Below are 26,936 nucleotides of genomic sequence, written 5' to 3'. Positions count from 1 at the left end.
GGGTGTATCCAGAATTAGAGGGCACAGCTTCAAAATTGAGGGGCAACCTTTTAGAACAGAGGTGAGGTATTTTTTTAACAGAGTAGTGAATCTGTAGCATACTCTGCTACAGGCAGTGGTAGATGCCAAGTTCGTGGGTATATTTAAGGCAGAAGTTGTTAGTTTCATGATCAGTCAGGGCAGCAAAGGAAATGGCGGGAAGGCAGGTGTATGGTGTTGAGTGAGATCCAAGATCAACTATGATGGAATAGAATCTGGAAAACAAAAACAGAAAATGCTGGGAATACCCAGCAGCTCAGACTGCTTCTGTGGAAAGAGAAACAGAGTCAGTTTTGCAGATCCTTCATCAGAACAATGAAACTTGCTCAGTACTGTCGGGGATTTTCAGTCTCTGGACATGTAACTCAGGTCTTTGGGTGATTTAATAAGTGGCTACGTGCTTCCCAGAATGTGAACAGTCCACAGTCCACACTGACGTACAGAGACTGTGTTCATTGTCCACACTTTATTTAATTTATAGATACGTATGCCCTTTTCTGTTGGAGAAAGTGAGAAAGCTGCCTCACCGTCCAAGGATCCCCAAAGTGCAAAGGGAACTAGAGATGGTTTGCTGTTTCTCAGTCTCCCTTTGCCAGGGCCAAAAATTGTAGTTGTCTATCATCAGGCCATTTAGCTGAAGGAACAAGCCAGGGCAAGTGAACCCTGCCCTTCATGAACTGGTCCAGCAACCCACGATTTGTTGTGGTGAAGTTGGCATGGGACTAACTGTGTGAAGGGCAGTGGGTGTAACAATGCAGGAGGTCAAGGGTAGAGAGATCAGAGTGGATTGGTGATTAAAAATGGAATTGGAAAGACAGGACTATTCCAGTGGACTCCACAAATAGTCACTCTACCTGTGCTTGCCTTCAGTATCAAAATCCCCTCCTACTTCAGACGCTTACACTTATATACGTTATAGACACTCCTATACACCTCAGACACGCAAACTCCATTTCCACATAAAAACGTAGAAAACCTACAGCACAATACAGGCCATTCAGCCCACAAAGTTGAACTGAACATGTCCCTACCTGAGAAATTACTAGGCTTATCTGTACCCCTCTATTTTTCTAAGCTCCATGTACTTATCCAAAACTCTCTTAAAAGACCCTATCGTATCCACCTCCACCACCGTTGCCAGCAGCCCATTCCACTCACTCACCAATGTCTGAGTAAAAGAGAGACCACACATGTCATTTTGTCATGTGCACCCGATTCCCGTTTGTGCCAACTCCATAGACTGAGTGATGGAATCTGGAGCACAGACCAAACTGCTCGAAGAACTCATTGGGCCAGTCTGTGGAGGCAGAAGGGTGGTCAACATTGAAGATTTGGAATGTTGGCAAAGCCTCGACTATCCCTCTGCCTCCATGGGCACTGATCAGCACCCTAAGTCTCCAGCGGTTTAATTTTTTTTCTCTTTAAGCCCTTGTTTTGATTTAAGGCTCTCTTTAATTTCTCTGGTTAGCCAAAGTTGAATTGGCTAACTCAGTTTGGGATTTTGTTTTTAGAACATGTGCATTATTTTTTTAAATGCTGGTCTCTGCCTGTTCCACATTGTTGTCTTCCCCAGTCAACCACACCAACTCCCCTCTTCTACCTTCATAGTTTGCTTTATTTAGAAAGTCTAATTTGATCCTTAATGTAAAATATTAAATACATTACATCAGTTCAATAGACTTGAAATGAAATTATCATAATCATAAAAAAATCAAATAAACACAGATAAGATGTACATATCCCTGGTGCCAATGGATGGTGAGCACTTTCTCGAGATGGGCTTGATGTTGGAAGTGGCACCGAGCTTTTCATGGGGGCACTCTCTTGATGTTTCATCGATTAACCCACTACATCTCCAGAGGGCTCGACAATGATTTCTTGCATCACGAAGTTCCCACTTTCTTGATGCTATCTGGGAGCCCAGGAGAGGTCTTTTTGCTTGATTCAAAGCCAGTGACAGCTTCTTTCTGCCACCTCTAATGTGGCCCTGATGGTTTGCTTAGTCTGACCATGGATCCCTAGCTCCTTCAGCAATTTGATGGTGGATGTAGCTATAAATCCTCTACAGCCCACTTCTACAGGATTTCCAGCCCCGTTGCTGAGCTTTGGCTAGATCCGCATAGCGTAGCCTCTTGCATTTATATGCTTCAGCCACTGAATCCTCCCACGGGACGAGTTCCACGATGCAGAAAATCTGGGATGAGTTGGACAGAGAACCAGCCAAGGTTGGCTGTAACAATTTCTGGTGAAAAGGTGATTTGTTCATTGACATCCTCCAGCATTTTCCAGTCACAGGCCATGTTCATCTGTCCTGTATCTGACTTGGTGGGGGTAGATTAGTTGGTCTGTTCCCTGTCTCCCGGGTGAATGCTGCTGGTGTCAGGGCGTTAGTTGTTCTGGGGGGCAGTGACGTCATTGCTATCCTCTTGGTCTCAATTGGCGTTAACAGGCTCTTCAAGACCTGGTTCTGATGTCACGTGTATCTACCTTGTGTGAGGCTGGTTTTGCAGCTTGCCAGGGTATGATTGAGGGTTGCCAGAATCGGGCACAAGTTGGGCTCTTACTGAATCGCCGGTGGAGGTTCCTTGTGAGGGAAACACATCATATGTAGCTCTGATGAGAAAGCTAAGTCTGTTTGCTTCCATCTCCCATATGTCCTTCCAGCTGACTTCCATCCTCTCAATGCTTTCCCACTGCATCCATTGTCCCTGCTTAGCCCGGGAGACAGCCTTTGGACTTTTGTCTGACTATTCTTGTCACCATACTTCCTTGACAACCATTTTCCTTCGCTCTGGAATTGTGACCTTGTGTCAGGTGGGTCCACTTGTTGTCAGACCAAAGCTGCTGCTGCCCTGTTGGACTTGCCCCACAACGTCTCTATCCTCAAGGGCTGCTGTTGCTTGCTGCACCACATCAGCTGGGGTCCAATTCCGCCCATTTGATAAGGTCCGTGCAGTGTTACTGATGGTCTTCTCATGAGAGTCTTTGATTGTCATTGATTGACAAACCTCGGAATACCTGAATTTCTATAAGGCCAGTGAAAGGTAGTTCAAGGACTCCTTTACCATAGAGACTGATGTTACTGATGCACCTTTGGACACCGAGCCACTTCTTTACAAATGACACGGTATTTCGCTCGAGCTTTTTCATGGTTGTTGGTGAGACCTCACAGACGCTGAGTGGCCACATCCCCTGGGGTAGGAGTCCAAATTGTAAGCACTAGAGCTTTAGTTTTCCTGGCAGCATGGTCTTGTTGATATTAGCCAGGCTGCTGGCAATGTGTTGCTTTAGTTGCAGTACCTGCTGTTTGTCTTTGAGGCTGGCGTTGTACCACCTACACACGCTTTTGTCAGGCTGTTCAGACACTGTTGGAATTGGGTCATCACCAAATCATAGGGCAGATCAGGTTCTTCAGCCCACACAGTCCATGCCAAACAGTTATCCTGCCTGGTCCCATCAACCCACATGTGGAACATAGCCCATGCCCTCTATACCCTTCCCATCCATGTACTTATCCAAAGTTCTCTTGTATGTTGCAATCAAACAACAAACTTCCACTGGAGGCCCATACCACACTCACCACGCTTGAATGGAGATGTTCCTCCTCAGGTTTCCCTTAAATATTTTACCTTTCACTCTTAACTTATGACCTCTAGTTCTGGTCTCGCCCAACATCAAGGGGAAAAAGCCTGCTTGCATTTACATTATTATATATCCCTCAATCTTGTGTAGGCGCTATGTGTCAGTTGTCTATTTGCTTTGTATTCTGTGGGGGGGGGGGAGTTGCACATTAGTGGGGGTGTAGTAAAAGTGAAGGGAATAAGTTGTGTTTTCTTGTTTATTTTATAGCATGAGACCAGCAGAGGTAATTTCTTTGCTGACCACTGAATATCGCTGAGATAATGCTCAATAAATTTTAATTGTATGTTTGCTAACTCTTTGGAACAGTCATTTCATTTCAGGTGAGGGTGCGTCATGCAAGTTTAATAACTGTGGCTGTCAAAGGCTCACGACAAATGTTTTGATTTTGGATTAGTTTTGCTGCCACTTTTTGTCACCAAAATTTTCGACAGTTGTACCAAACAAACATCAGCAGTTGGATATGTCGAAATTAGAAGCACCGCAGTTTGGAGCAGCTTGCACAAGTAACAACCTTTTGTTGATTTACACTTTGTGTTTTGAATTAGAAACATTGTTTTGAATAATCAGACATTGCCGTGTCCAACAAGGTTGAACAGAAAAGCTGTGTAGTGGTGCTTTCCTGAAATGTTTGACCCTCCGTTCTGTTGAAAAGACCGAAGAATTAAACTAATCACTTTCTTTGTTGAAAAGCTGAATTGAAGCTGCCATTGTTTTGTCTGATTTGCGCACTTGCAAGGCAAAATATCAAGCAGTACTAATCAAGGCAACTGGATTTGCAGTGTTGTCTGGAAGACATTTCGCCACTCATTCGAGAGGTTTCTTCAGTTCTGATCCATGGTGGGAAGTTTTCCAGTTTATAAAAGTAAAAAGCCTTCTTTAAGGGTATAGGGATCACTTGAAGGTCGTTAAGAGTCATAGACGTAACAAGAGAGTCATTAGTCTTGTCTTTGCATGAATGAAGGTATGAACTGTTGTGGAGACACTGGGGTACAGATGTTAGGACTACATTGTAAGTAGCTGATAGATGGTGTCATACTCCACTCCCTCTGTTCAGGGATGGTTTTTCCAGTTTGACAAAGATGGCTTCTTTAACTTCTCTTTCCAATTATATGCCCTCCCTGTCCAAAATGTGCATATTGTTATCATCAAAAGAGTGTCCTTGTCCTCTAGGTGTAGATATACAGCGGTCTTGACCTGAGGTGTTGGCCCTCCTATGATGTGTTATCCGTTTGTGAAATGGTTGTTTTATCTCACCGATATACAGATCTGTGCAGTTCTCATTGCATTGGATAGCATATACAATATTGCTCTGTTTATGTTTGGATGTAGGATCCTTGGGCTGGACAGGTTTCTATCTGTTTGTAAGTTTAAAAAACACAGGGATTTGGTGTTGAAAATCCTTCTGTTTCTCTGAAAATCCAGCTACATATGGGATGACTCTGTTTTTCCGTCTGCTTGCTCCTTGCCTTTGACTGTTGGGCTGATGTTCTGGCTGGTTCTTGTTGCTGTCTTGATGAAGTCCAGTCAGGCTAGCCACAAGTTTTTAAGGCTTCTCTCAAATACTTGTGTTCCTTGTCTTTAGCTGTGATGTTGGTGGCACATTCTTGGCGCGGTGACGTAGTGTTCTGATAATCCCCAACTTATGTTCTAATGGGTGATGAGAGTCAAACTGAAGGTACTGATCCGTGTCAGTTGGTTTCCTGTAAACTTCAATATCGAGATGTCCATTTTCTTTGATAAGTACTGCACAGTTTATTGTTCTTCACATTGCCTTGTGTAAATTTGATGTTATATCCACCGAGTTGATGTATTCTGTGAAGGCTTCCACCTGATGGATTTTGACCTTGACCCAGGTGTCATCCACATACCTGAATCAATGACTGGGTGATGTTCCATGGACGGTATTCAGGGCTGTCCTTTCTAATTCTTCCATGTATACCTTGGCTACAATAGGAGACACCAGTGAACCCATGGTGCAACTGTGTTTCTGCCTGTAGAAGTTATCTTTGTATTTGAAACAGGTAGTGTTGAGTCAAAGGTCGAGTAGACTACATACCTGATCCGAGGTGTGTGTGGTTCTACTGTCCAGGGTACTATCCTGACATAACCGTTTTCTTACTGTCTTAATGTGAATAAAATGTAACCTCATATAGCCTCGATAAAGTTCTAGGAATTTTGGATATGGTGTGGAGTGAGTGTGGTGTGGATGAATGGCGAAACGCTTTCTAGACAACACAGCCAGTCTGGTGACTTTGATTTACTATTGCTTGGTATAAATGACCTGCATGACTGAGAACCTTCATAGATATACGGAAGGCAAAATGAGTTCAGCTGTGTTGGTTTCGTTTTTATGAGATCCTTATGCACTTGATGCAAATGCAATACGCTGACTTGTGTGAATGATCACAGTTCTTTATTCAAGCGAGTACGAGCTTTTGAAGGATCACTTAACAAACTTCGCTGTGCTTGCAGAGCCCTGTCAAGTGATGCTCTCCGAATAAGGGAACAGTCCTTCATTTTATAGAGTTTTACACCACAGCCAGTCACGTATGTAAGATACAATTTTTAGCAACCCCCATAGTCACATGCGTAGCAACAGTGATAGTATGAGACAAAGACCAGATAATCACCTAAAAGCAGAGGTAAAGGTCAGCCATCTGAGAACAATGCGTGCGATTAGATGGTTCCTTATTTTTCAACTGTAGTTGTGATTCCCTCATGATCACATGAATTAATCCTTCTCCAACACATGTTATTCTCCCAGCTGGCCTGTTTAGATTTATTCGTTGTTTCCTTAGCAGTCCTCCTCCACGTGGATATTAAAATTTTCCATTTAGTTCCCACATTACTTTTCCAAATTGCCTTTTCTGTTTTTGTACATTTATCTACGTCCCAAGTTCCTTCTATTGGCCAAATTTCATTTTCCAATTTTTTATTTAGACCTGCCGAGAGGTGTCTGAATCGTTCCTCATCTTTCGGATTTTCCCAACATAACAGATACAGAAGGGTTCCAACACCTGACTTATCCAACCTCTGTCCCATTCTTAAAGTCCCAACTTCTTAACTTATCTCTATATACTAGTCCAGTGTCTTTGCTCTTCACACCCACTTCAGGGTCCTGATTTTCACGTGGGGGATTTCCCCTCTTAACAACTAGTCTAAGGCAGGGTGGTTGAGACAGACACTGTAATTGTCTTTTTTCTTATGTACTATGTTCTGGGGCCTCAAACCCCACTACCGGAGGACTCTAACCTCCTTCTCACTACCAGAGGACTAACATCCTTTTCATTACTGGAGGACTCTAACCTCCTTTTCCGAAAACTTACAGTTCTGAGGACATAACCTCCAAACTCCAGGGGGACTCGAACCTCCCTGAGACGAACCCGTTGGCGTCCAAGTGTGTAAGTTATCTCAGGGATTCCGTCAATACAGAGACCTTGGGGACAAGGGGTCGACTGAATGATAGGTTAATGAGAGAGATCAAGGTAAATCTTACCTTGTGGACCCATCCGTCTCATGTCACAGTCACACAGGCGATCACTTATTCAGACCGCCTAGGAGTTTCATATATGTTGGAATCCCATCCTTGTTGCCAGTTGTCAGCTTTGTTTTTATGAGATCCTTACCCACTTGATACAAACACAATATGCCGACTTTTGTGAATGATCATATTTCTTTATTCAAGCAAGTACAAGCTTTTGGAGGATTACTTAGATAACTTCGCTGTGCTTGCAAAGCCCTGTAAAGCAATGATCTCCGAATAAGGGAACAGTCCTCCCTTTTATAGGGTTTTACACCACAGTCGCGTATGTAAGATACAATTTTTGGCTACCCCCACATTCACATGCCTAACAACAGTGATACTACGAGGCAAAGACCACTTAATCACCTAAAAGCAGAGGTAAAGGTCAGCCACCCGAGTACAATGTGTGCAATTAGATAGTTCCTTATTTTTCAACCATAGTTTCTTTAGCCTTAGTTCAGCATTTTCAGAGAACAATAATTAGATTGACAAGGAAGTCCGTGGCGTAGCTTAGCATCTAATTTCTTACATGTCAGCAGAGCAAATTAATCCTTTAACCCTTATACAGCTCATTCCCTCCTTTTATCATTCTATGATAACCAACTAAATGGGGGCTGAGAAGGGCGCTGCCAGCTTATTCATAAGAATCTTACAGCCAGTATTTAAGCAAATTATTAATACACAACGTACAATGATTATAACAACAAGAATAACTAGCCCATGCAGTAGTTAGGATCCCCAGGATCCTCCCAGAAGCCACCCTAGCCAGCCATCTCCTTTCTTAGGACCCTGCCTGAAATCATCTAATTGTTTCTTAATAGACAGCATGGCATGGGTTATGTTGTATGATTCTTCCATAACATGAGTGACACATTTATCTCCTACTAAAGTGCACCCCCCCCCCCCCCTTGCTGGGCCAACTAATAGTTTACTGCATACCTAATCGGTTGTGCGTAGAGCCTTAACTCTACCAATTCCCGATTAACCGCTTCTAGTCCCCTCATCGTACTGTTTCCCAGGATAGTTAACCCACAAATGAAGTAAGTCCGGTTCTTCACTGCTGCTACCCCTGCTGATCCTCCGAGGGACAGAGCCCCCAGGAACCCATAGCCAAGGGAAGATCCCAGTGTTACTGGGTCCTTCCCATCCGCACAAAATTCCTCACTAATGGCTCGGGTAACTATTCTGTAGCAGGTATGTGCTCTCTGCGGACAGGGAACAGTGAATGGCTCAATTGTCCCTACAGCAAATAGAACAGGGAGAGTCAGGGTGGCTGTGATAATGGTCCTGTTGAGGAGAAACACAAATCCTCTCTTAGCTCGGTAGCACTTCACTCTCTTATTTCCATTCCCGGTCAGCTGCTGGTTTGTGCCAATTTCGGGCAGTGCGGTATGGAGCGAAGTCTGACGTGTTATAAGGATATGCCTGGGAGTTTGATGTCACATGAGTTCCATTGCAGTGTCCGCACATAAACTATATTCCAGCAGTAATGTTTCTCCTCATTACAGGTACAAATAATCCTTAATCTTAGGTTCACCCATCCTTTAATCTGACAGTTCGTGTGGATACAGTGTCTCCTGACACAGGAGGAATTGTCAGAGGCAATTCATATACACATCCTGTAAAGCTCTAGGGATCAGAACAGTTAACTCTTTTAAGTCCGCTCTAGGGGCTGGTTCCTGTACAATTAGGGTTAGGGGACCGAGATCTGCTGGAAAACATCAACTCTACGCATTGCCCTGTTGTCCCTCTCCTAAACCTTCCTGTTCTCCCCACATGGGGCATCAGAAGTGTCTGTGGTGTACAAACCTTTAGGGTCCCATCCCGGGGTGGCTACAAATAATACCTCTACTGACTGGGCAAGCGAATAACTACACAGTTCAATTACCATGCAAATGTATATGAGCTTTATAAAACAAATTGTCTTCCAGGCCTAATACCACGAAGGCGGCCATGATATCGTAGAGCGTAAGAGCAGTCTTAAAGCCATCTGAAGGGCCCATCGTCACTTCAGATGGATCCAGCGACTCTGTCCTTGAACTTTGACTGCAGTTGGCATCTGAAGGAGTATCTGGAATGGCCCTTTCCACCTGGGTCCAAGCTTGGGGCAGTCCCAGGCCTTGATCAACATGAGGTCTCCCATTTGCAGACTGGGCAGTTCATTCTGGTTGTCTGAATCTTGATTCATGGCTTGTGGTGGTGGTCCGAAGGTGTACTTTATCTGTGAATGGAGAAACTTTAGAGATGAGGTTAGCTACTGAAAGTACCTTTGCATTTCCTCTCCCATAATATGGCTGGTGGGTCTGTGTTGGCATCCCAAGGGGCCCTACTTGGTCAGCCATAAATTATTTCTGTGGCCGACAGTCCAGTGGTCGAGTGTGGGGTAATTCTCATGTGATACAGGGCTAAAGGCAAGACCTTCAACCAGTTGAGACCTGTTTCAGACATTAACTTAATTAGTTTGATTTTAAAGATCCCATTCTCCCTTTTCACTATTCCTGCCACCTGAGGGTGGTTAGCATAATGGAATTGCTGCTGGATATGCAGCACCTCACATAACTCTTTGTTGATCTTCCCTACAAAGTGGGGGCCATTGTCTGAACTAATCTGTCGAGGCACTCCAAACCTCGGTATGATCTCTGTCAGTAGTAATTTTACCACTGTTGAGGCTTCAATCCATCTACTAAGTACATCAATAATGGAAGACAATACTTATGGCAATGTGCATGCAGCATTCAATAAAATCAAGCTGAATACGCTCAAATGGGCCATCTGGCAAGGATGTTTTCCCTGTTACACACCACACTCCTTGACCAGCATTATTTTGCTAGCGTGTTAGACATGATCTGACACGCGTTTGGGCTGCCTCAGCCAGTTGGGGGTGCCACCAGGTACGTAACATGATATTACTCATTCCCTCCTTGCCAAGGTGGGTATCAGTATGAAGGCAGTCAATAAGCATTGGTAACAATGCATCAGGTATACACACTTGGCAAACTGGAGTGATCCAAAGGCCTTTTGATGAACACCCATGTGTCTTCCATATTTGTTTTTCTGAGTCAAGGGCGTACCCCTGTAAATGCTGCACAGTGACAATGTCTGGAATGCCCGTTGTTTTCAAGGCAGGTGAACGATTTAGTGCCTGCCGGTTCATAGAGGACACAATAGAATTGTGAACTGTTGCAGTGCTTTTGGCAGCTTGATCAGCTCTGGCATTGCCCTAACTGAAGTCCGTATTGTCCATTACATGGGCAGCACATTTGATTATGGCCAATTGCTTGGGGAGGAGGATGGCTTTGAGGAGATTTTGGACATATAGTATTGGCAGACCAGACACATCAGGAGGTACCTCCATTTTATTCCCGTATGATAATAGGGCTTGGCATTTCATCCTTAACTCCTTATTATGTCTCTCTTTTCTCAACCTTTCCTGTCTTTCTTTATTCATAATGTAATCCTCACACTGCCGCTTCCAACACCTTCCACGATTTAGGGTTTCCGTCATGATCACATGAATTAATTCCTCTCCATCGCGCATTATTCTTCCAGCTGGCCTGTTTAGATTTATTCGTTATATCCACAGCAGTCTTCCTCCACGTGATATTAAAGTTTTCCATTTAGTCCTCGCATTATGTTTCCAAATTGCCTCTTCTGCTTTTATACATGTATCTATGTCCCAAGTTCCTCCTATTGGCCAAATTTCATTTCCCAATTTTTCATTTAGACCTACCAAGAGGCGTCTGAACCGTTCCTCATCTTTGGGATTTTCTCGACATAACCGATACAGAGGGGTTTCGAAACCTGATTTATCCAACCTTTGTCCCATTCTTAAAGTCCCAACTTCTTAACTTATCTCTATATACTAGTCCAGTGTCTTTGCTCTTCACACCCACTTCAGGGTCTTGATCTTCACGTGGGGGATTGCCCTTCTTAACCGGTCTAAGGCAGGGCGGTTGAGATAGACACTGTAATTATCCTTTTTCTTATGTTCTGGGGCCTCGAACTCCACTATCGGAGGACTCTTAACCTCCTCCTCATTACCGGAGGACTCTAACCTCCTCCTCACTACTGGAGGACTCTAACCACCTTCTCACTACCAGAGGACTAACATCCTCTCAGTACTGCCGGCAGCAGGAGATGACACCGGTTTGAAGAAAGTGGTGAGGGTTGTTTGCCTGGCAGCATTTTGTTTTTCAGCATAAATTTGCTTGTAGGGAGGAACGCTTGACTGTAGGGAACGACTGAAATGCTGACTCTGTTCTAAACTTGGGTCCATGTCCATTGCCATTTGTGCCAAGTGTTCCGCAGCCTTAAAAAACTCTGCCATTTGCTTCACCGTAAAATCCTTCACCTAGAACTTGACACTTTCTTCTTCATTGTTATCACCTTCAGTCTGAGTTAAATGCAAAAGGTCTTCTGCACTTAATTCTTCATCATGAGAATCCAGGTGATCTACCACGTCAGCGGTCTTGAGGTCTGAGAATCCTTCCCCACCAATTTTACGGCTCAGGGCCACACAATCCTGGACAGCTGCAGTGAAGGCAGGGAGCCCCTTGAGGGTGTGCACACACTCCACCCAAATTGATTTGCACACTCCATTGAGAGTGGAAGACCTGACCTCTATTCATCAATGTTGTTGATGGCATGTCTGATGTTGAAGGACTTCTACCATTCCCTCACCGTTGGTAAACTCCCGGTATTTTCAAAATTGTCTGTTGCTTGCAGCATCTGAGACATTGTTCGCCGTAAAAAATATGCCTTGAATGTGGCTATCACACCTTGCTCTAGTGGTTGAATCAGTGATGTTGTGTTAGGTGGCAGGAAAGCACTGTTATGTTAGGATGAATGCTGTCCAAATGTTTAGGATGGGCTGGCGCATTGTCAAGCAACAAAAGAACTTTAAAGGCAAGATTCTGTTCCCGGCAGTAACGTTCAACGTTAGCTGCCCAGTGGACAGGAAGCATATTCTTACTCAAATCCTTAAGAGCATGGGGGTTTAGTGAATAGTAAAGTAAGAGAGGCTTCATCTTACAGTCTGCTTCGGCATTGGAACACATAAGCAAAGTCAATCTATCCTTCGCTGCCTTGAACCTGGCGTAGTTTTTTCATCCTTACTTATGTAAGTGTGTTTCGGCATACGCTTCCAAAAAAGCCCGGTCTTGTCTGCATTAAACACCTGCTTTGGTGTAATGCCTAACTATCATAGCTCGCATAGCAGGGTAGTGCTCAGCAGCTTCGTGGTCAGCACTAGCTTGCTCACCAAGCACAGCTAAGTTGTGAAGCGTGTGAGGATTAACAAACTTAGGAAACCATCCCCTACTTGAATTAAAGCTAACAATATGACTTGACACTTCCTCACTAGCCTCTGAACAAAGGCGACCATAAATTTCCAAAGCTTTCTCACGAAGATGATTGGAACTAGGGTGTTGTTTTTCTCTTTGTTTCATGCTCAATGTACAAACTCAACATTTTCTCCATTTTTATCATAATTGGGTTTCTCACTTTGGTAACAATCTTTGAAGACATTTGTGATGAATCAATCACTGCACTTTTTATTTTCTCAGCATTTTCCTTTATGTTTCTGATCGTGGACTCACCCAGGCTGAAGTAGCGTCCCAGAGCTGTGTTACCTTCGCCTGACGCTGCCCTGTTTATAATTTCCAACTTTTTTTTCAAGTGTTAAAGCGATTCTCTGCTGCTTGGCTAATGGCCCAGGACTTGACATCGGATGCTTAGGAGGCATAGTTAAAAATTTCAAGCACAAAATCACTGCACCTTAGGTAAAAACAACAAAAGTTTAAGAGCACAGGATCACACATCCACACGTTGCCAAAACCATTGCAAGACTGGCAGGAGAGAGACTGAGGTATGCGCACATGACTTGTATTGGCGGGAAAGCGGTGCTTCTTGTCCTAACAGTGAGACTGTGAGACATGTGCACGTGACTTGTATTGGTGGGAAAGCAGTACTCCTTGCATAACTGAGGTTTGGATGCATATAAGGAGAAATTGGTAGAAATAGGTTCCTTGCATAACTGTGAATCTGCTTTGTCTGAAGATGCATATAACAAGGATAGTGTGTATCTAATGGTCTTATAGGGACTGGTGGTCATGGTTGCTCATCAATATAACACCCCAGCACCTCTGCTCACTTCATATATGCTCTGGCCTACAAGGCTAATGTTCCAAAAGTTCTTTCTCCAACCCTATCTACCCGTGGCACCACTTTCTAAGAATTATGGACCTGGATATAAATTGCCAAATCACGTAAGTCTACCACACTCCTAGTGCTCCATTGTTTAAGTCATACTCTGATATGTCCTCCCAAAGTACAACACCTCACTTGTCTGCATTAAATTCCATTTGCCATTTCTCCACCTGGACCAGCTTTGATAACCTTTCTACACCCCCAATCTTGGTATCATCTGTAAATTTGCAGCTCCAGTTTATCACATTATCATCCAAATCAACAATGTAGATGACAAACAACAGGCTCAGCACCAGTCACTGCAGCACACCACAATCCTTCAGTCAGAGAGGCAACCATCTACTACCATTCTCTGGCTTCTCCTGCTAAGCCAGTGTTGAATCCTATTTACTGCTTCTTCTTGAATGCTGAGTGACTGAACCTTCTGATCCTGCCTCTCATGCAGGACTTTGCCAAAGGCCTTACTAAAGTCCTTGTAGGTAAAGTCCACTTTCCACCCTAATTTGCCTAAACACAGCAAGCACATCTTCTGTAATCTGTGTATGGTCCTTGACCTCAATGCCTTTTTGTCTCAATTCTGTAGACACTCTGGCCATCTCCCGAGTGAATACAGATGCAAAAAATCCATTTTAAGATCTCCCCCCATCTCTTTCAGCTCCATGCACTTGATACTCAAGTGGAGCAAGTTGAACTTTCTCAAGTTCAAGTTCAACAAAACAAAACACATTGGTGAATGTAGAGCAGTGGATGTAGTGTATATGGATTTCAGCAATGTATTTGATAAGGTTCCCCGTGCAAAGCTCATTCAGAAAGTAAGGAGGCATGGGATCCAAGGTGACCTTGCTTTGTGGATCCAAAATTGGCTTGCCCACAGAGGGCAAAGGGTGGTTATAGATGATTTGTATTCTGCATGGAGGACAGTGACCAGTGGTGTCTCACAGGGATCTGTTCAGGGACCCTCTGTGATTTTTATAAATACCTGGATGAGGAAGTGAAAGGGTGGGTTAGTAAGTTTGCTGATGACACTAAAATTGCGGGTGTTGTGAATAGTCTGTAGAGTTGTCAAAGGTTACAGTGGGACATTGATAGAATGCAGAACAGGGCTGAGAAGTGGCAGATGGGGTTCAACCCAGATAAGTGTGAAGTGATTCATTTTGATAAGCCATATTTGAAGACAGAATACAATACTCTTGGCAGTGTGGAGGATCTGAGAGATCTTGGGGTTCGCGTCCATAGGACACGCAAAGCTGCTGTGCAGGTTGACAGTGTTGTTAAGAAGGGTTATGGTGTGTTGGCATTTATCACCCGTGGGATTGAGTTCAAGAGCCATGAGGTAATGTTACAGCTATATAAGACCTTAGTTAGACCCCATTTGGAGTATTGTGTTCAGTTCTGGTTGCTTCATTACAGGAAGGATGTGGATTCTTTAGAAAGAGTGCAAGGGGAGATTTACAAAGATGTTGCCTGGATTGGAGAGCATGTCTTATGAGAATAGGTTGGGTGAACTTGGCCTTTTCTTCTAGGAGCGATGGAGGATGAGAGGTGACCTCATAAAGGTGCATAAGATGATGAGAGGCATTGATCAGCTGGGTAGCCAGAGGCTTCCTTCCCAGGGCTGAACTGGCTAACACAAGGGGGCATAGTTTTAAGTTGCTTGGAAGTAGGTACGAGGGGGATGTCAGAGGTAAGTTTTTCACACAGAGTGGTGGGTGTGTGGAATGCACTGCCAGCGAAGATGGTAGAGATGGATACAATAGGGTCTTTTAAGAGGCTCTTTGGTACACGGAGCTTAGAAAAATAAAGGGCTATGTGGTAGGGAAAATTCTAGGCTATTTCTAGAGTAGGTTACATGGTTGGCACAACATTGTGGGCCAAAAGGCCTGTAATGTGCTGTAGATTTCTATGTTCTGTGTTCAAGTTCAATTATTCAACTATACACATGTAATTAGCTAAATGAAGCCACATTCCTCTGGAGCCAAAGTACAAAACAAAATGAACAGTCACACCCAGAACATATAGCACAAATAATTATGATAGATGAAAAACAGTGAGAAAAATTCTGTAAAGATAATAATCTAACCTAGCCGAGTGTCATGGCCTGTAGATTGATGATGCATGAATGTTGTCCTGGAGTCATGTTTCTGCAGAACAAGCATGTAGCAGTTTCCCATATTGAGCAATGCAGTTGCAGACAGACGCAATCCAGCTTGTGTTCCGCTGCATAAACACTGGACGGCAGCACCGCCAGGAGGGGCCAGCCACCAACCCAGCAGCACACAGCCAACTCCGGTGTCCCTTTCCTCAGAGGTTGCAACTGGCAAACCTGAGGCATGGATGAGAGCAGCTCCCCTGCTGTGAAATTCACTAATGAATCAGATTCATAGTACAGTTGGCCCTCCTTATCTGTGGGGGATTGTTTCTGGGACCCCCAGCAGATACCAAACAACGCAGATGCTCAAGTCGCTTATTTAACCTGTCTCAGTGTGTTGGACTTTAAGACCCGGTGGAGCTTGGGACCCACCACCTGCACTGTTCCATTGATGGAAAACGATCATGATTGAAAATAAGGTGGAAGTAATAAAGCGATTGGAAAGAGGTGAAACGCCATCGGTCATTGGAAAAGCGTTAGGCTACAGTCGGTCAACGATCAAAACAATTTTTAGGGCAATGGATAACAAAGCAACTATCTACCATTGCCAGTTACAGAGATCGCCCAAAATCAAACCTTCATGAAAATCTGCTGGTTCGATTGCGCGACCTCGGCTTGCTGAAGGAATTGGGCCTGCAGTCCTGAGTCGCCTGATGCCGGTGGCCGGAGTTGGGGACATCGTAAGTGGTGTGCAAGGAAGCGGAAGCGAGGCGAGCAGGCAAGAGTCAATGCCAGGGAAAAAGTAAGCACTATCTGGCCGGCCCTTCCGTCCATTCTGCTCTCCAATGTCTGCTTGCTGAGGGAATCGGGCCTGCAGTCCTTGGAGTCGCCTGATGCTGGTGGCCAGAGTTGGGGACATTGTAAGTGATGTGCGAGGAAGTGGAAGCGAGGCAAACAGGTAGGAGTCTGTGCCAGGGAAAAAGCAAGCCCCAGCTGGCCGGCTCTCCCATCTGTTCAGCTCTCCAATGGACATTAAATTGGACTATATCTGTGGCAACGAAATACTCGGTGAGAGTACAGAAATGGACGGAATGCTGGACGCCACCATTCAACTGATTATGTAACAGATTTTCCCCCAAGCCATCGGACTACCAACCTACTGACCTCTGCTGTGCCTATTGTCTTGTTTATTATTTATTGTAATGCCTGCACTGTTCTGTTACTTTTAGCAGTCCTGGGTAGGTCTGTAGGCTAGTGTAGTTTTTGTGTTGGTTTTTGTAGTTCAGTGTAGTTTTTGTATTGTTCACGTAGCACAATGGTCCTGAAACACATTGTCTCGTTTTTACTGTGTACTGTACCAGCAGAAATGACAATAAAAAGTGACTTGACTTGAGAATAATGGAGCATGTGAAGGCCCTGCCCCAATGAAAGCTACAATTATTACTAAGCAACGCAGTGGCTTAGTTATTGAAATACATGTTTCTTAAGTGTTTTATATGCATAGAAAGGTAAAATATATACTATATACTAAGACAAACGTTTGAGTAACTGACGCTAAATAATACTGGTTGTACCTGTTCCGACAGAGAACTTCCGGTCTTTTTCTCGATTCTTGATCTGAGCATCGTCCTGTATACTTTAAATCATTTCTAATTTACTTATGATACCTAATACAATGTAAGTGCTACGTAAATAGTTGTTACACTGTATTGTTTAGGGAATAATGACGAAAAAAGAACTCTACATGCTGGAACGACAAGTGCTGAAGAGAGAACTTACAGGATTTCCTGATCCGCCGTTGGTTGAGGGCAGACTGTATTCTACATTACCAATGTCCAACAGGCTTCTTAAGGTTGTTGTAGCCAGGGGTGGTAATGGGGCAAGCTCCCACTATCTATTAAATGCTCCCAATGATGTGTCTCAAATAGCCTCTGACAACCAAGTCCAGCTCCTGGCCTTCACATGTGGCTTAGCTGTTTCTACTGACAGGTGAAGGGGGCACCTTAAAACCAGTGGCTTTGGGCAGATGGGACTCCTCAGCTGTGGTTGGCAGCTCATATAAGAGAAGGAAAACTCTGATCTCAAACCTCCACTGACTTGTGGCTACACCTACTCAAGGGGAAGGCTTTGAAAGTAAACCCCAGGGAAAAGTCCTGAGCTAGAGTCCCTAAGGGAGTCCTACATTGAGATCGATGTTGCTGGTGCCAAACTGTATTGGTCTCCGCTGTTCCTTTGGATTCATTAATTGCATGGAGAGGGAAAGCCTGCTATATGGACAACAGCTTGCTCTCCATACCATACTGCCCTGGCTTGCATATCCCATAAAAAGCTGGGACGCAACATCCATGGTCAATGCCAATCAATGGAGGGCCTCAATGTCTAATAGGACCGTACAGTCACAATGAAACACTGCCTGATGCCATCTTCCCTGGGTAGCTGAAGCAGGCTGCAACATGACACATAACAAATTCAGCTCCACCAATTCATTATTAGGGTAGATCTGCAGAATGAAAACCAGCAGTGTCAGAGGTAAAGGACAAATAATTACATCTTTGGTTGGACCCAGAGAGGCCTTTGCATCTGAGTGAGTGGCTATACTTTTGTCCTTGATGTACTTGTCCTTGGAATTCTCCTTCACCTTGTGTGCCAGAGCAGGCTCATGTTTTTTTCAGCCTTCTTGATTTCTCTGTAAGTGTTCTCTTGCATTTCTTACACTTTTCAAGTACTTCATTTGTACTGCTTATACTTGGTACATACCTCCTTCAACTGGGCCTCAAACCAAGGTTCCCTAAACCTGTTAGCCTTGCCTTTTATTCTAATTGGAACATTCAAACTTAGTACTCTCAATATTTCATTTTTGAAAGCCTCCCACTTAGCAAACTTCCTTTTCTGGTGCCATCAAAATTGGCCTTTCTGCAATTTAGAATCTTTAACCCGAGGACCAGTCATACCCTTCTCCATAAATTTCTTGAAACTAATGGAATTATGATAACTAGATTCAGTGTTCCCATACACTCACTCCTGTCATCTGCCCTTCTCGTTCCTTAATAAGATGTCCACTATCATTCTCTTTCTAGTTGGAACTCTTTATATTGATTAAGGAAGCTTTCCTGAACACATTTGAAACTCTCTCCCATCCAGTCCTTTGACTGTGTGGGAGTTCAATATGTGGAAAGTTAAAATCACCTACTATCATTTTTCTTACAACTGTATGCTCTCTTAAAATTTGTTCCTCTAAATCCAGTTGACTATTGGGAGGTCTATAATATCCCATTAACATGGCTGTCCCTTTTTTTTATTCCTCAGTTCCTCCCATGTGTCCTATTCTGAACCCTCGAGTCTGCCCTGTCACTGCCATAGCATTTTCCCTGATGAGTAATACCATACCTCACCCTCTATCATGCTTAAAACAAGATAACCTGGAACATTGAGCTGCCAGTCCTGCCCCTCCTGCAACCATGTCTCCCTAATAGCTGGACTATCATAATTTCGCTAGCTGTCCATGTGCTGAACTCATCACCTTACCTCCTTGCATTGAAGTAGATGCAACTCAATACATTAGTCCCATTGCACTCAACCTTTTGGTTCCTGTCTTTATATGTAGGCTAAATATCTACTGTCCCCACAGCAACTCCACTATCTGCCCTGACACTTTGGTTCCTATCCCCTTGCAACTCCAGTTTAGACCCCCAAGCAGCATTAGCAAATCTCCCCTGCAAGGACCTTAGTCCTCTTCTAATTCAATTGCATACCATCCCTTTTGTACAGATTTTATCTTCCTTGGAAGAGAGCTTAATGAACCAAAAATCTGAAGACCTCCCTCCTGCACCATCTCCTTAGCCACATGTTATCTTACTATTTCTAGCCTCACTAACACATGGCAATGGGTACCAGTCCTGAGGTCACAGCCCTGAGGTTCTGTCCTTTAACTTAGCATCTAACTTTCTGAACTCACTTTACAGAGATTTGCTGACCCATCACCTTGAGAATGCTTATGGACTTTATCTGTGATGTTTCTGACCCTGTTACCTGGGAGGCAACATACCATCCAGGAAATTTATTCTTGTTCACAGAATCTTCTGCCTGTTTCCTTCACCACTGCATTCTTCTCTCCCCCTCCCCTTTCCTTTCCAAGCCATCAAGCCAGAATCAGTCCCAGAGATATGGTTGCTGCAGCTTTCTCCTGATAGGATGTTTCCCCCAACCCCCTGCCCCCTAATAGTAGCCATAATAAAACTTGTTATTTGGCTACAGGGGTACTTGGAACTACCTGCCTATTCCCTTTCCCTATCTGCTACCTCCTGCAAATTATAAATAATTACCTCTCTGTAGCTCGTATCTGTTACCTTCTCATTCTCCCAATGATCCAAAGTTTATCCAGCTCCAGTTTCCTAACAAAGTCTGTAAGAAGTTGCAGCTAGATGCACTTCATCGAGGATACTGGGGGGTCTCCCTGTCTTCCCATTAGGGAAGCATTAGGGCTGGCGATAGAGGCCAGGTCTCTGCTTGTGAACTGTTCCAGCGAGGTCTGGAGCTGAATTGCCTTGTGGGGTTATAGATCATTGGTGACTGAAAGTGAAACATGCCAGCTCATTAGCAACAAGGTCTGTATATCTTTACTTTTGTATCCCATGTCCTTTGATTGGAAATGTGAATGGTTTTGGCAAAAGTCAAGGCATAGTAGTGTGCTCACTAGTCTGAGCCACACAGATTTCAATATGTAAACCTGAACCCTGATGAGATTGCTTCTTCCTTTGCACAGCATTTTTGCCATTGGAGATGTGATTTCTGGCCCCATGTTGGCCCACAAGGCTGAAGATGAGGGGATCATCTGTGTGGAGGGCATGGCTGGAGGAGCTGTCCACATTGACTATAACTGTGTCCCTTCTGTTGTTTACACTCACCCGGAAGTCGCTTGGGTGGGAAAATCTGAAGAGCAGCTGAAGGAGGAGGTAATGACTGTGATTCCAAATCCCCGAGCTCTACAAAGTTAATTTTTTAGTGATATAATTTAGTTATATTTTAAAATACTTAATATCTTAAATCTATTTGAACTACTCTGAAATGCCTCTGATTATCAGATACATTTAGACAGTTGTAAAAACCTTTGATGAGGATGTTGTGATGGAACAGGCCAAGCATCTGTTTACATAGTGTGTGTTTCCCTGCCTTGTTGCACCCTGAAGTGCATTAATCCACTTCTTTGCATTGTTGCACTCTATATAAATGTCAGGCTCTCTCTTGAAATGTTCCAACATGTACCCAATTATCGTATGGCTGTACTTTTCCTTGTTGTACTCTCCGTGCCGATTGAAATCATTGCTATACACCACCAAAGGAACAAATACACAGCTCTATGGAGCCCCACAGGGATTGCTCCTACCTGTCCGATACCTGTAGATCCCATAACCCTCTTGAAGCTGTGGCCTATATCCATGCTGTTTCTGTAATCTTGACTTCTTGACCCTTCCTAGCAGATGATCTCCATGAAGTTGACTATCAGAAGCTTGGTTACAGGCACTGTTAAATGCTTCCTAAAATTAATCCTCCATTTCTGTAAGGTATGGTAGTGGGGAGTAGCCCAAGAAATTATGATGTTTGGTTTTGACTGCCTGCTGTCTGGTCAGCATGTTGTTGACCAGAGAAGGCTTCTGGGAGCAGTCCCAATTCACAAGCCCCTCCACTAGAATCTCACTGGTGATAGGCCACGATGGCAAGCCCAGAAAGCTCAGAGTAAATCTATTATCAAAGTACATATGTGTCACCATATACTACCCTGAGAGTCATTTTCTTGCAGTATTTGCAGTAAGTGCAACAAAACACCCAAGAATAATGAAAAACCACACAAACACAAACAATCAATGTGCAAAAGACAAGATGTGCAAATACATAAAGAAATGGAAAATAATAATGATAGGTAAATAAGTAATAAATAATATTAAGAACTTAGGTTGTAGAGTCCTTGAAAGTGAGTCCATAGGTTGTGGAATTAGTTCAGTGTTGGGGTGAGTGAAGTTTCCACCTTGGTTCACGATCTTGGTGAATGAGGGACAAGAGCCATTCCTGAACCTTGTGGTGTGGAACTTGAGACTCCTGTACCTCCTTCCTGATGGCAGCAGTAAGAAGAGAACATGGCCTGGATGGTGGGAGTCTTTGGTGATGGATGCTGCTCTCCTGCAACGGTGTAGGGGAATTTGCTTTACCTGTGATGATTTAGAGATACAGCGGTTACAAGCCCTTCCAGCCCAGTGACCAATGAACGCACCAGCCTGTGTGCATTCGGGACGTGGGAGGAATCTCACATGGTCATTGAGTTGCTGTAATAGTGTTAAGCTAACCGCTACGCTACTTGATGCCCTGGGGTGGATTGATGGACTGGGCTACATCCACTCAGTTCTGTAGGCTTTTCCTTTCAAGGGCATGATACAACCAGTCAGTATACTCTGCACCATGCATCTATAGAAGTTTGTCCAAGTTTTAGACAACATGCCAAAATTTTTCAAACATCTAAGAAAGGAGAGGCTGTGCCGTGCTTTCTTTTTGGTAATGGCACTTCCATGTTGAAAAGAGAACGCAGTAAGGAATTAAAGTTACTGACCCTCTCCTCTTCTGATCCCCTAATGAGGACTGGCTCATGGGCCTCTGGTTTCTCCTTCTGTCCCAGAAGCAGAGAATGGCTTCAATGATTTGACACTAAGATCACTGAGTTATACAGCCCTTTGGCCCTTTAGGTCTATGACAACCACAGCGTTCTTATTTATACCAATCCCATTTACCAGCTCCTAGGTTATGTACCTTGGCAGCTTAGCAACCCCTTCAGACAGTAATCAACATTCCAACCACCCTCTGAGTGATCTAGGTTCCTTCTAACCCTCATTCTCCTCTCCTTAAACCTCTGCTTCTGCCTCTGTAATGGCAGTTTCTCACTATTTGTGCCTGTTGTCGGTATTCTATATGCCTCTATCAGGTGTCCACCTCCCGTTTCCTCCACTTCAAGGGAAATGAAGCAAACCCACCCACCCTCTGTTTGTGTGAAATGCTCCATTTTGTCACTGGGGAATCTCCTCTGCATTCTCACCAGGAGGTTGTTAGTACATGTGACAGACAGTAGGCAGTATTGTCCAGCACCTCATATTTGACTGTGCTTTGCCTCAGACTTCAGCTGTATCGATGCATGTAATTGACATTATCTACCTAAACAGGTTAATAACAATGTTTTGTGAGCCCTGAAGAACTGGGAAGGGCTGGCATGGGAAGAGCGAACAAAAGGTAATAGTGGGAGAGTACCTGTGTAGAGCTTCACAGGGATAGCCCGTAGCTTTCTGATGCCCATTGACCCCATAAACCCCTCTGTACTTCTCAAAGTAGTTTGTAGACAGTTACGTGTCAGCTCTGACAACGTGGTTTTCATCTTGATCTCCCCTTCCATAATTTGGAAGGGATGGGAAGGGATAAAGGAGTAAAAAGTTTGATTGGTCTTAGAGCAGGTTATAAAGGTCAGCACAATGTCATGTGAAGGGGTTAGGGCCTGTACTGTGCTGTGGTCTAAGTTCTCTGAAGGTCTCTGGAAGAAAATGGCGATGACTTTACCTGATTGTTTGGGCGGTGCAGGTCTTATGTACCGTCCATAAAACATAGGAGCAGAATTAGCCTATTTGGTCTACGAGTCTGCTCCACCATTCAATCATGGCTGATCCTTTTTTCCTCTCCTCAACCCCATTCCCTTGGCCTTCTCCCTGTACCCTGGCTCCCTGTGGTAACAAATTTCACAAATTCAACACCCTCTGGCCAAAGACATTACTCCACGTCTGTCTTAGATGAACACTGCTGTATCCTGAGGCTGTGCCCTCTAGTCCCAGACTGCCCCACCTTTCCACATCCTTTCCTTGTCTACTCTGTCCATGCCTCTTAACATACAAAAGGTTTCAATGAGATCGCTCCCCCTCATCTAAGTTCCAGCGAGTACAGACCCGGAGCCATCAAACTTTTCTCATATGATAACACTTTCATTCCCAGAATCATCCTTATTAACCTCCTCTCAACCATATCCAATGTCAGCACATCTTTTCTAAGACGAGGGGCCAAAACTGTTCACAGCACTCAAGGTGAAGCCTCACCAGTGCCTTATAAAGCCTCAGCATCACATCCCTACCCTTGTTTTCCAGACCTCTTGAAATGAATGTTAACATGGCATTTGCCTTCCTCACCACTGACTCAACCTGCAAGTTAACCTTTAGGGTGTTCTGTACAAGGACTCCCAAGTCCCTTTGCATTTCAGATTTTTGGATTTTCTCCCCGTTTAGAAAATAGTTTGCACATTTATTTCTACTACCAAAGTACATGGCCGTGTATTTTCTATTATTATATTTCATTTGCCACTTTCTTGCCTATTCTCCTAATCTGTCTCTTAAGTCCTTCAGCATTCTACTTGTTCCGTCAACACTATCTGCCCCTCCACCAATCTTTGTATCATCTGAAAACTTGGCAATAAAACCATCTATTCCATCATCTAAATCATTTATATACAGCATAAAAAGAAGTGGTCCTAACATCAATCCCTGCGGAACATCTCCAGAGACTGGCAGCCGCAAGAAAAGGATCCTCTTATTCCCACTCGCTGCCTCTTACCAGTCAGCCAATGCTGTAACTGTGCCAGTAACTTTCCTGTAATACCATGAGCTCTTACCTTGGTAAGCAGCCTCATGTATGGCACCTTGTCAAAGGCTTTCTGAAAGTCCAAATATACAACATTCACTGCATCCCCTTCATCGATCCTACATGTAATCTTCTCAAAGAATTCAAACAGGTTTGTCAGGCAAGGATTTCCCTTAAGGAAACCATGCTGACTTTGTCCTATCTTGTCCTGTGTTGCCAAGTACTCCATAACTTCATCCTTAATGATTGACTCCACCATGTTCCCAACCAGTGAAGTCAGGCTAACTGGTCTATAGTTTTCTTTTTGCTGCCTTCCTCCTTTCTTAAAGAGTGGAGTGACATTTACAATTTTCCAGTCCTCTGGCACCATGCCAGAGTCCAATGATTTTTGAAAGATCATTGCTAACGTCTGCACAATTTCTACTGCTACACGTTTCAGGGCCCTAGGTGCAGTTCATCTGGTCTGGGTGACTCGTGTACCCTTAGGTCTTTCATAATTTTGAGCACCTTCTTTCTCTCTTGTAATAGTAACTGCACTCACTTCTCTTCCTTCACACCCTTCAACATCTGACACATTGCTACTATCTTTCATAGTGAAGACTGACGCAAAGTACTTATTTAGTTCATCTGCCATCTCCATGCCCCAGTTATTATTTCTCCTGCCTCCTTTTCTAGTGGTCCTGTATCCATTCCCATCTCCCTTTTATTTTTTTACATGATATAGCTTTACTATCCATTTTGATATTGTTTGATAGCTTGCTTTCATATTTCATCTTTTCCCTTCCAATGATTCTTTTAGTCACTCTCTGTAGGTCTTTAAAAGCTTCCTAATTTTTACCTTGTATGCCCTCTCTTGTTTTTGGGGGATGGGGGAGGAGGAGGGGGAAGAGGTGTGTAACAAATCTACTGTACAGCTTCTACCAGGAAAAATAACACCAGTGGTTTGATATGAAATGCTCGAATCTGGCAGCTTCTGAGGTGCTTCAATGAAGGATGAGCAGATTCCTTGCAGGGTGATGCTGGGCTTCATCCAGATGTGCGGGAGCTGAAGGACAGACGTCAGAGTAGGAATGGATTGCAATATTAAATGTGGAACCAACCAAAGCCCCAGGATAGAGGTGCCCTGCAAAGCCATCAGCAATCTGTTTGTACAGAAGCAGAAAAAAACAAAGGTTGCTTTGTACAGAGTGTCGAACCCCCTCACTCTAAATTGGTTACGAAATGATGAACTGTGTGCACATACTACAATCTTGTACAGGCTCACAGCTACAAACACTACTAAGTGTGTGAAATCTGTGTAATACATAATGCTTTCTGCTCTCACAGGGGATTCCGTACAAAATTGGGAAATTTCCTTTTGCTGCTAACAGCAGAGCAAAGACCAACAATGACACTGATGGTCTGGTGAAGATTCTAAGTCATAAGGAAACCGACAGGATGTTAGGAGCACACATTCTTGGGCCTGTGAGTATGAAAACCCTCTGTATCAAGATGATCTAACCAGCAACTTCTCTGCTCTGTAGTTACAGAAGCTTTCTTTATTCCCAGGGTGCTGGGGAAATGATCAACGAAGCAACCCTGGCTATGGAGTATGGAGCATCCTGTGAAGATGTCGCACGAGTTTGTCATGCCCATCCGGTAAGTGCGAAAGTGGTCACAGAGTTAGTCAGCACAGAAGCTGCACCTTCAGCCACTGTACATCAGACACCCAGTTAGACTAAGGGAGTCTTGGAGCAACACAGCACAGATAGAGAATTATTACCCAACCAGTCCATGCTGACTTTGTTGCCCACCCTGCAACTACCCACTCCACACCCCCCAACCAGGCAATTTCCTGCAGTTAGACCATATCCCTCTAAACCGGGATTATGCCATGGAGCCTTTTCATTAACAAAGGGTTCCGTGGACTCCAGATTGGGATCCCTGGCTTTGTCTGCCCCTTCGTGTACCTATCCAATTGCTTCTTAAAGTAATCTATTTTTTCCACCTCTGTAGTCTATTCTTTACACTCCCCACCCTCTGCAGTCTGTTCTATACACTCCCCACCCTCTGTAGTTCATTCTGTCCCCACCACACACACACTAGTTCTTTCTGTACACTCCCCACCCTCTGCAGTCTATTCTGTACACTCCCACCCTCTGCAGTCTGTTCTATACACTCCCCACCCTAATAGTCCGTTCTATACACTCCCCACCCTTTGCAGTCTATTCTATACACTCCCTTTCCTCTACAATTTATTCTATGCACTCCCCACCCTCTGCAGTCTGTTCTATACACTCCCCACCCTCTACAGTTTATTCAATACACTCCCTTCCCTCTGCAATTTATTCTATACACTCCCCACCCTCTACAGTTTATTCTTTACACTCCTCACCCTCTGCAGTCTGTTCTGTATACTCCCACCCTCTGCAGTCTGTTCTATACACTCCCCACCCTCTACAGTTTATTCAATACACTCCCTTCCCTCTGCAATTTATTCTATACACTCCCCACCCTCTACAGTTCATTCTATACACTCCCCACACTCTGGAGTTCATTCTATACACTCTCCACCCTCTGCAGTTCATTCTATACACTTCCCACCCTCTGCACTTTGTTCTATACACTCCCCACCCTTTGCAGTTGATTCTATACACTCCCTTCCTTCTACAGTTTATTCTATACACTCTCCACCCTTTGCAGTCTATTCTATACACTCCCTTCCCTCTACAATTTATTCTATACACTCCCCACCCTTTGCAGTCTGTTCTATACACTCCCCACCCTTTGCAGATTATTCTA

At 44.1% G+C, this 26,936-nt stretch overlaps 1 protein-coding gene across 1 annotated transcript in view; it reads left to right on the top strand.

The window, feature by feature from the left end:
* dldh (dihydrolipoamide dehydrogenase) overlaps positions 1-26,936 on the top strand; it is a 72,806-nt gene that overhangs the window by 34,627 nt on the left and 11,243 nt on the right. The window contains exons 11-13 of the mRNA XM_059987851.1: positions 20,263-20,452; positions 25,482-25,619; positions 25,704-25,793. Of these exons, the coding sequence (XP_059843834.1) occupies positions 20,263-20,452; positions 25,482-25,619; positions 25,704-25,793 (418 nt within the window). The remainder of the gene's footprint in view (positions 1-20,262; positions 20,453-25,481; positions 25,620-25,703; positions 25,794-26,936) is intronic.

The sequence above is a fragment of the Hypanus sabinus genome, chromosome 13 (assembly GCF_030144855.1).
Source record: "Hypanus sabinus isolate sHypSab1 chromosome 13, sHypSab1.hap1, whole genome shotgun sequence".
In the NCBI taxonomy this organism is placed as follows: domain Eukaryota; kingdom Metazoa; phylum Chordata; class Chondrichthyes; order Myliobatiformes; family Dasyatidae; genus Hypanus; species Hypanus sabinus.
The sequence above is the reverse complement of the archived record's forward strand: the minus strand, read 5'-3'. Positions and strand labels throughout refer to the sequence as shown.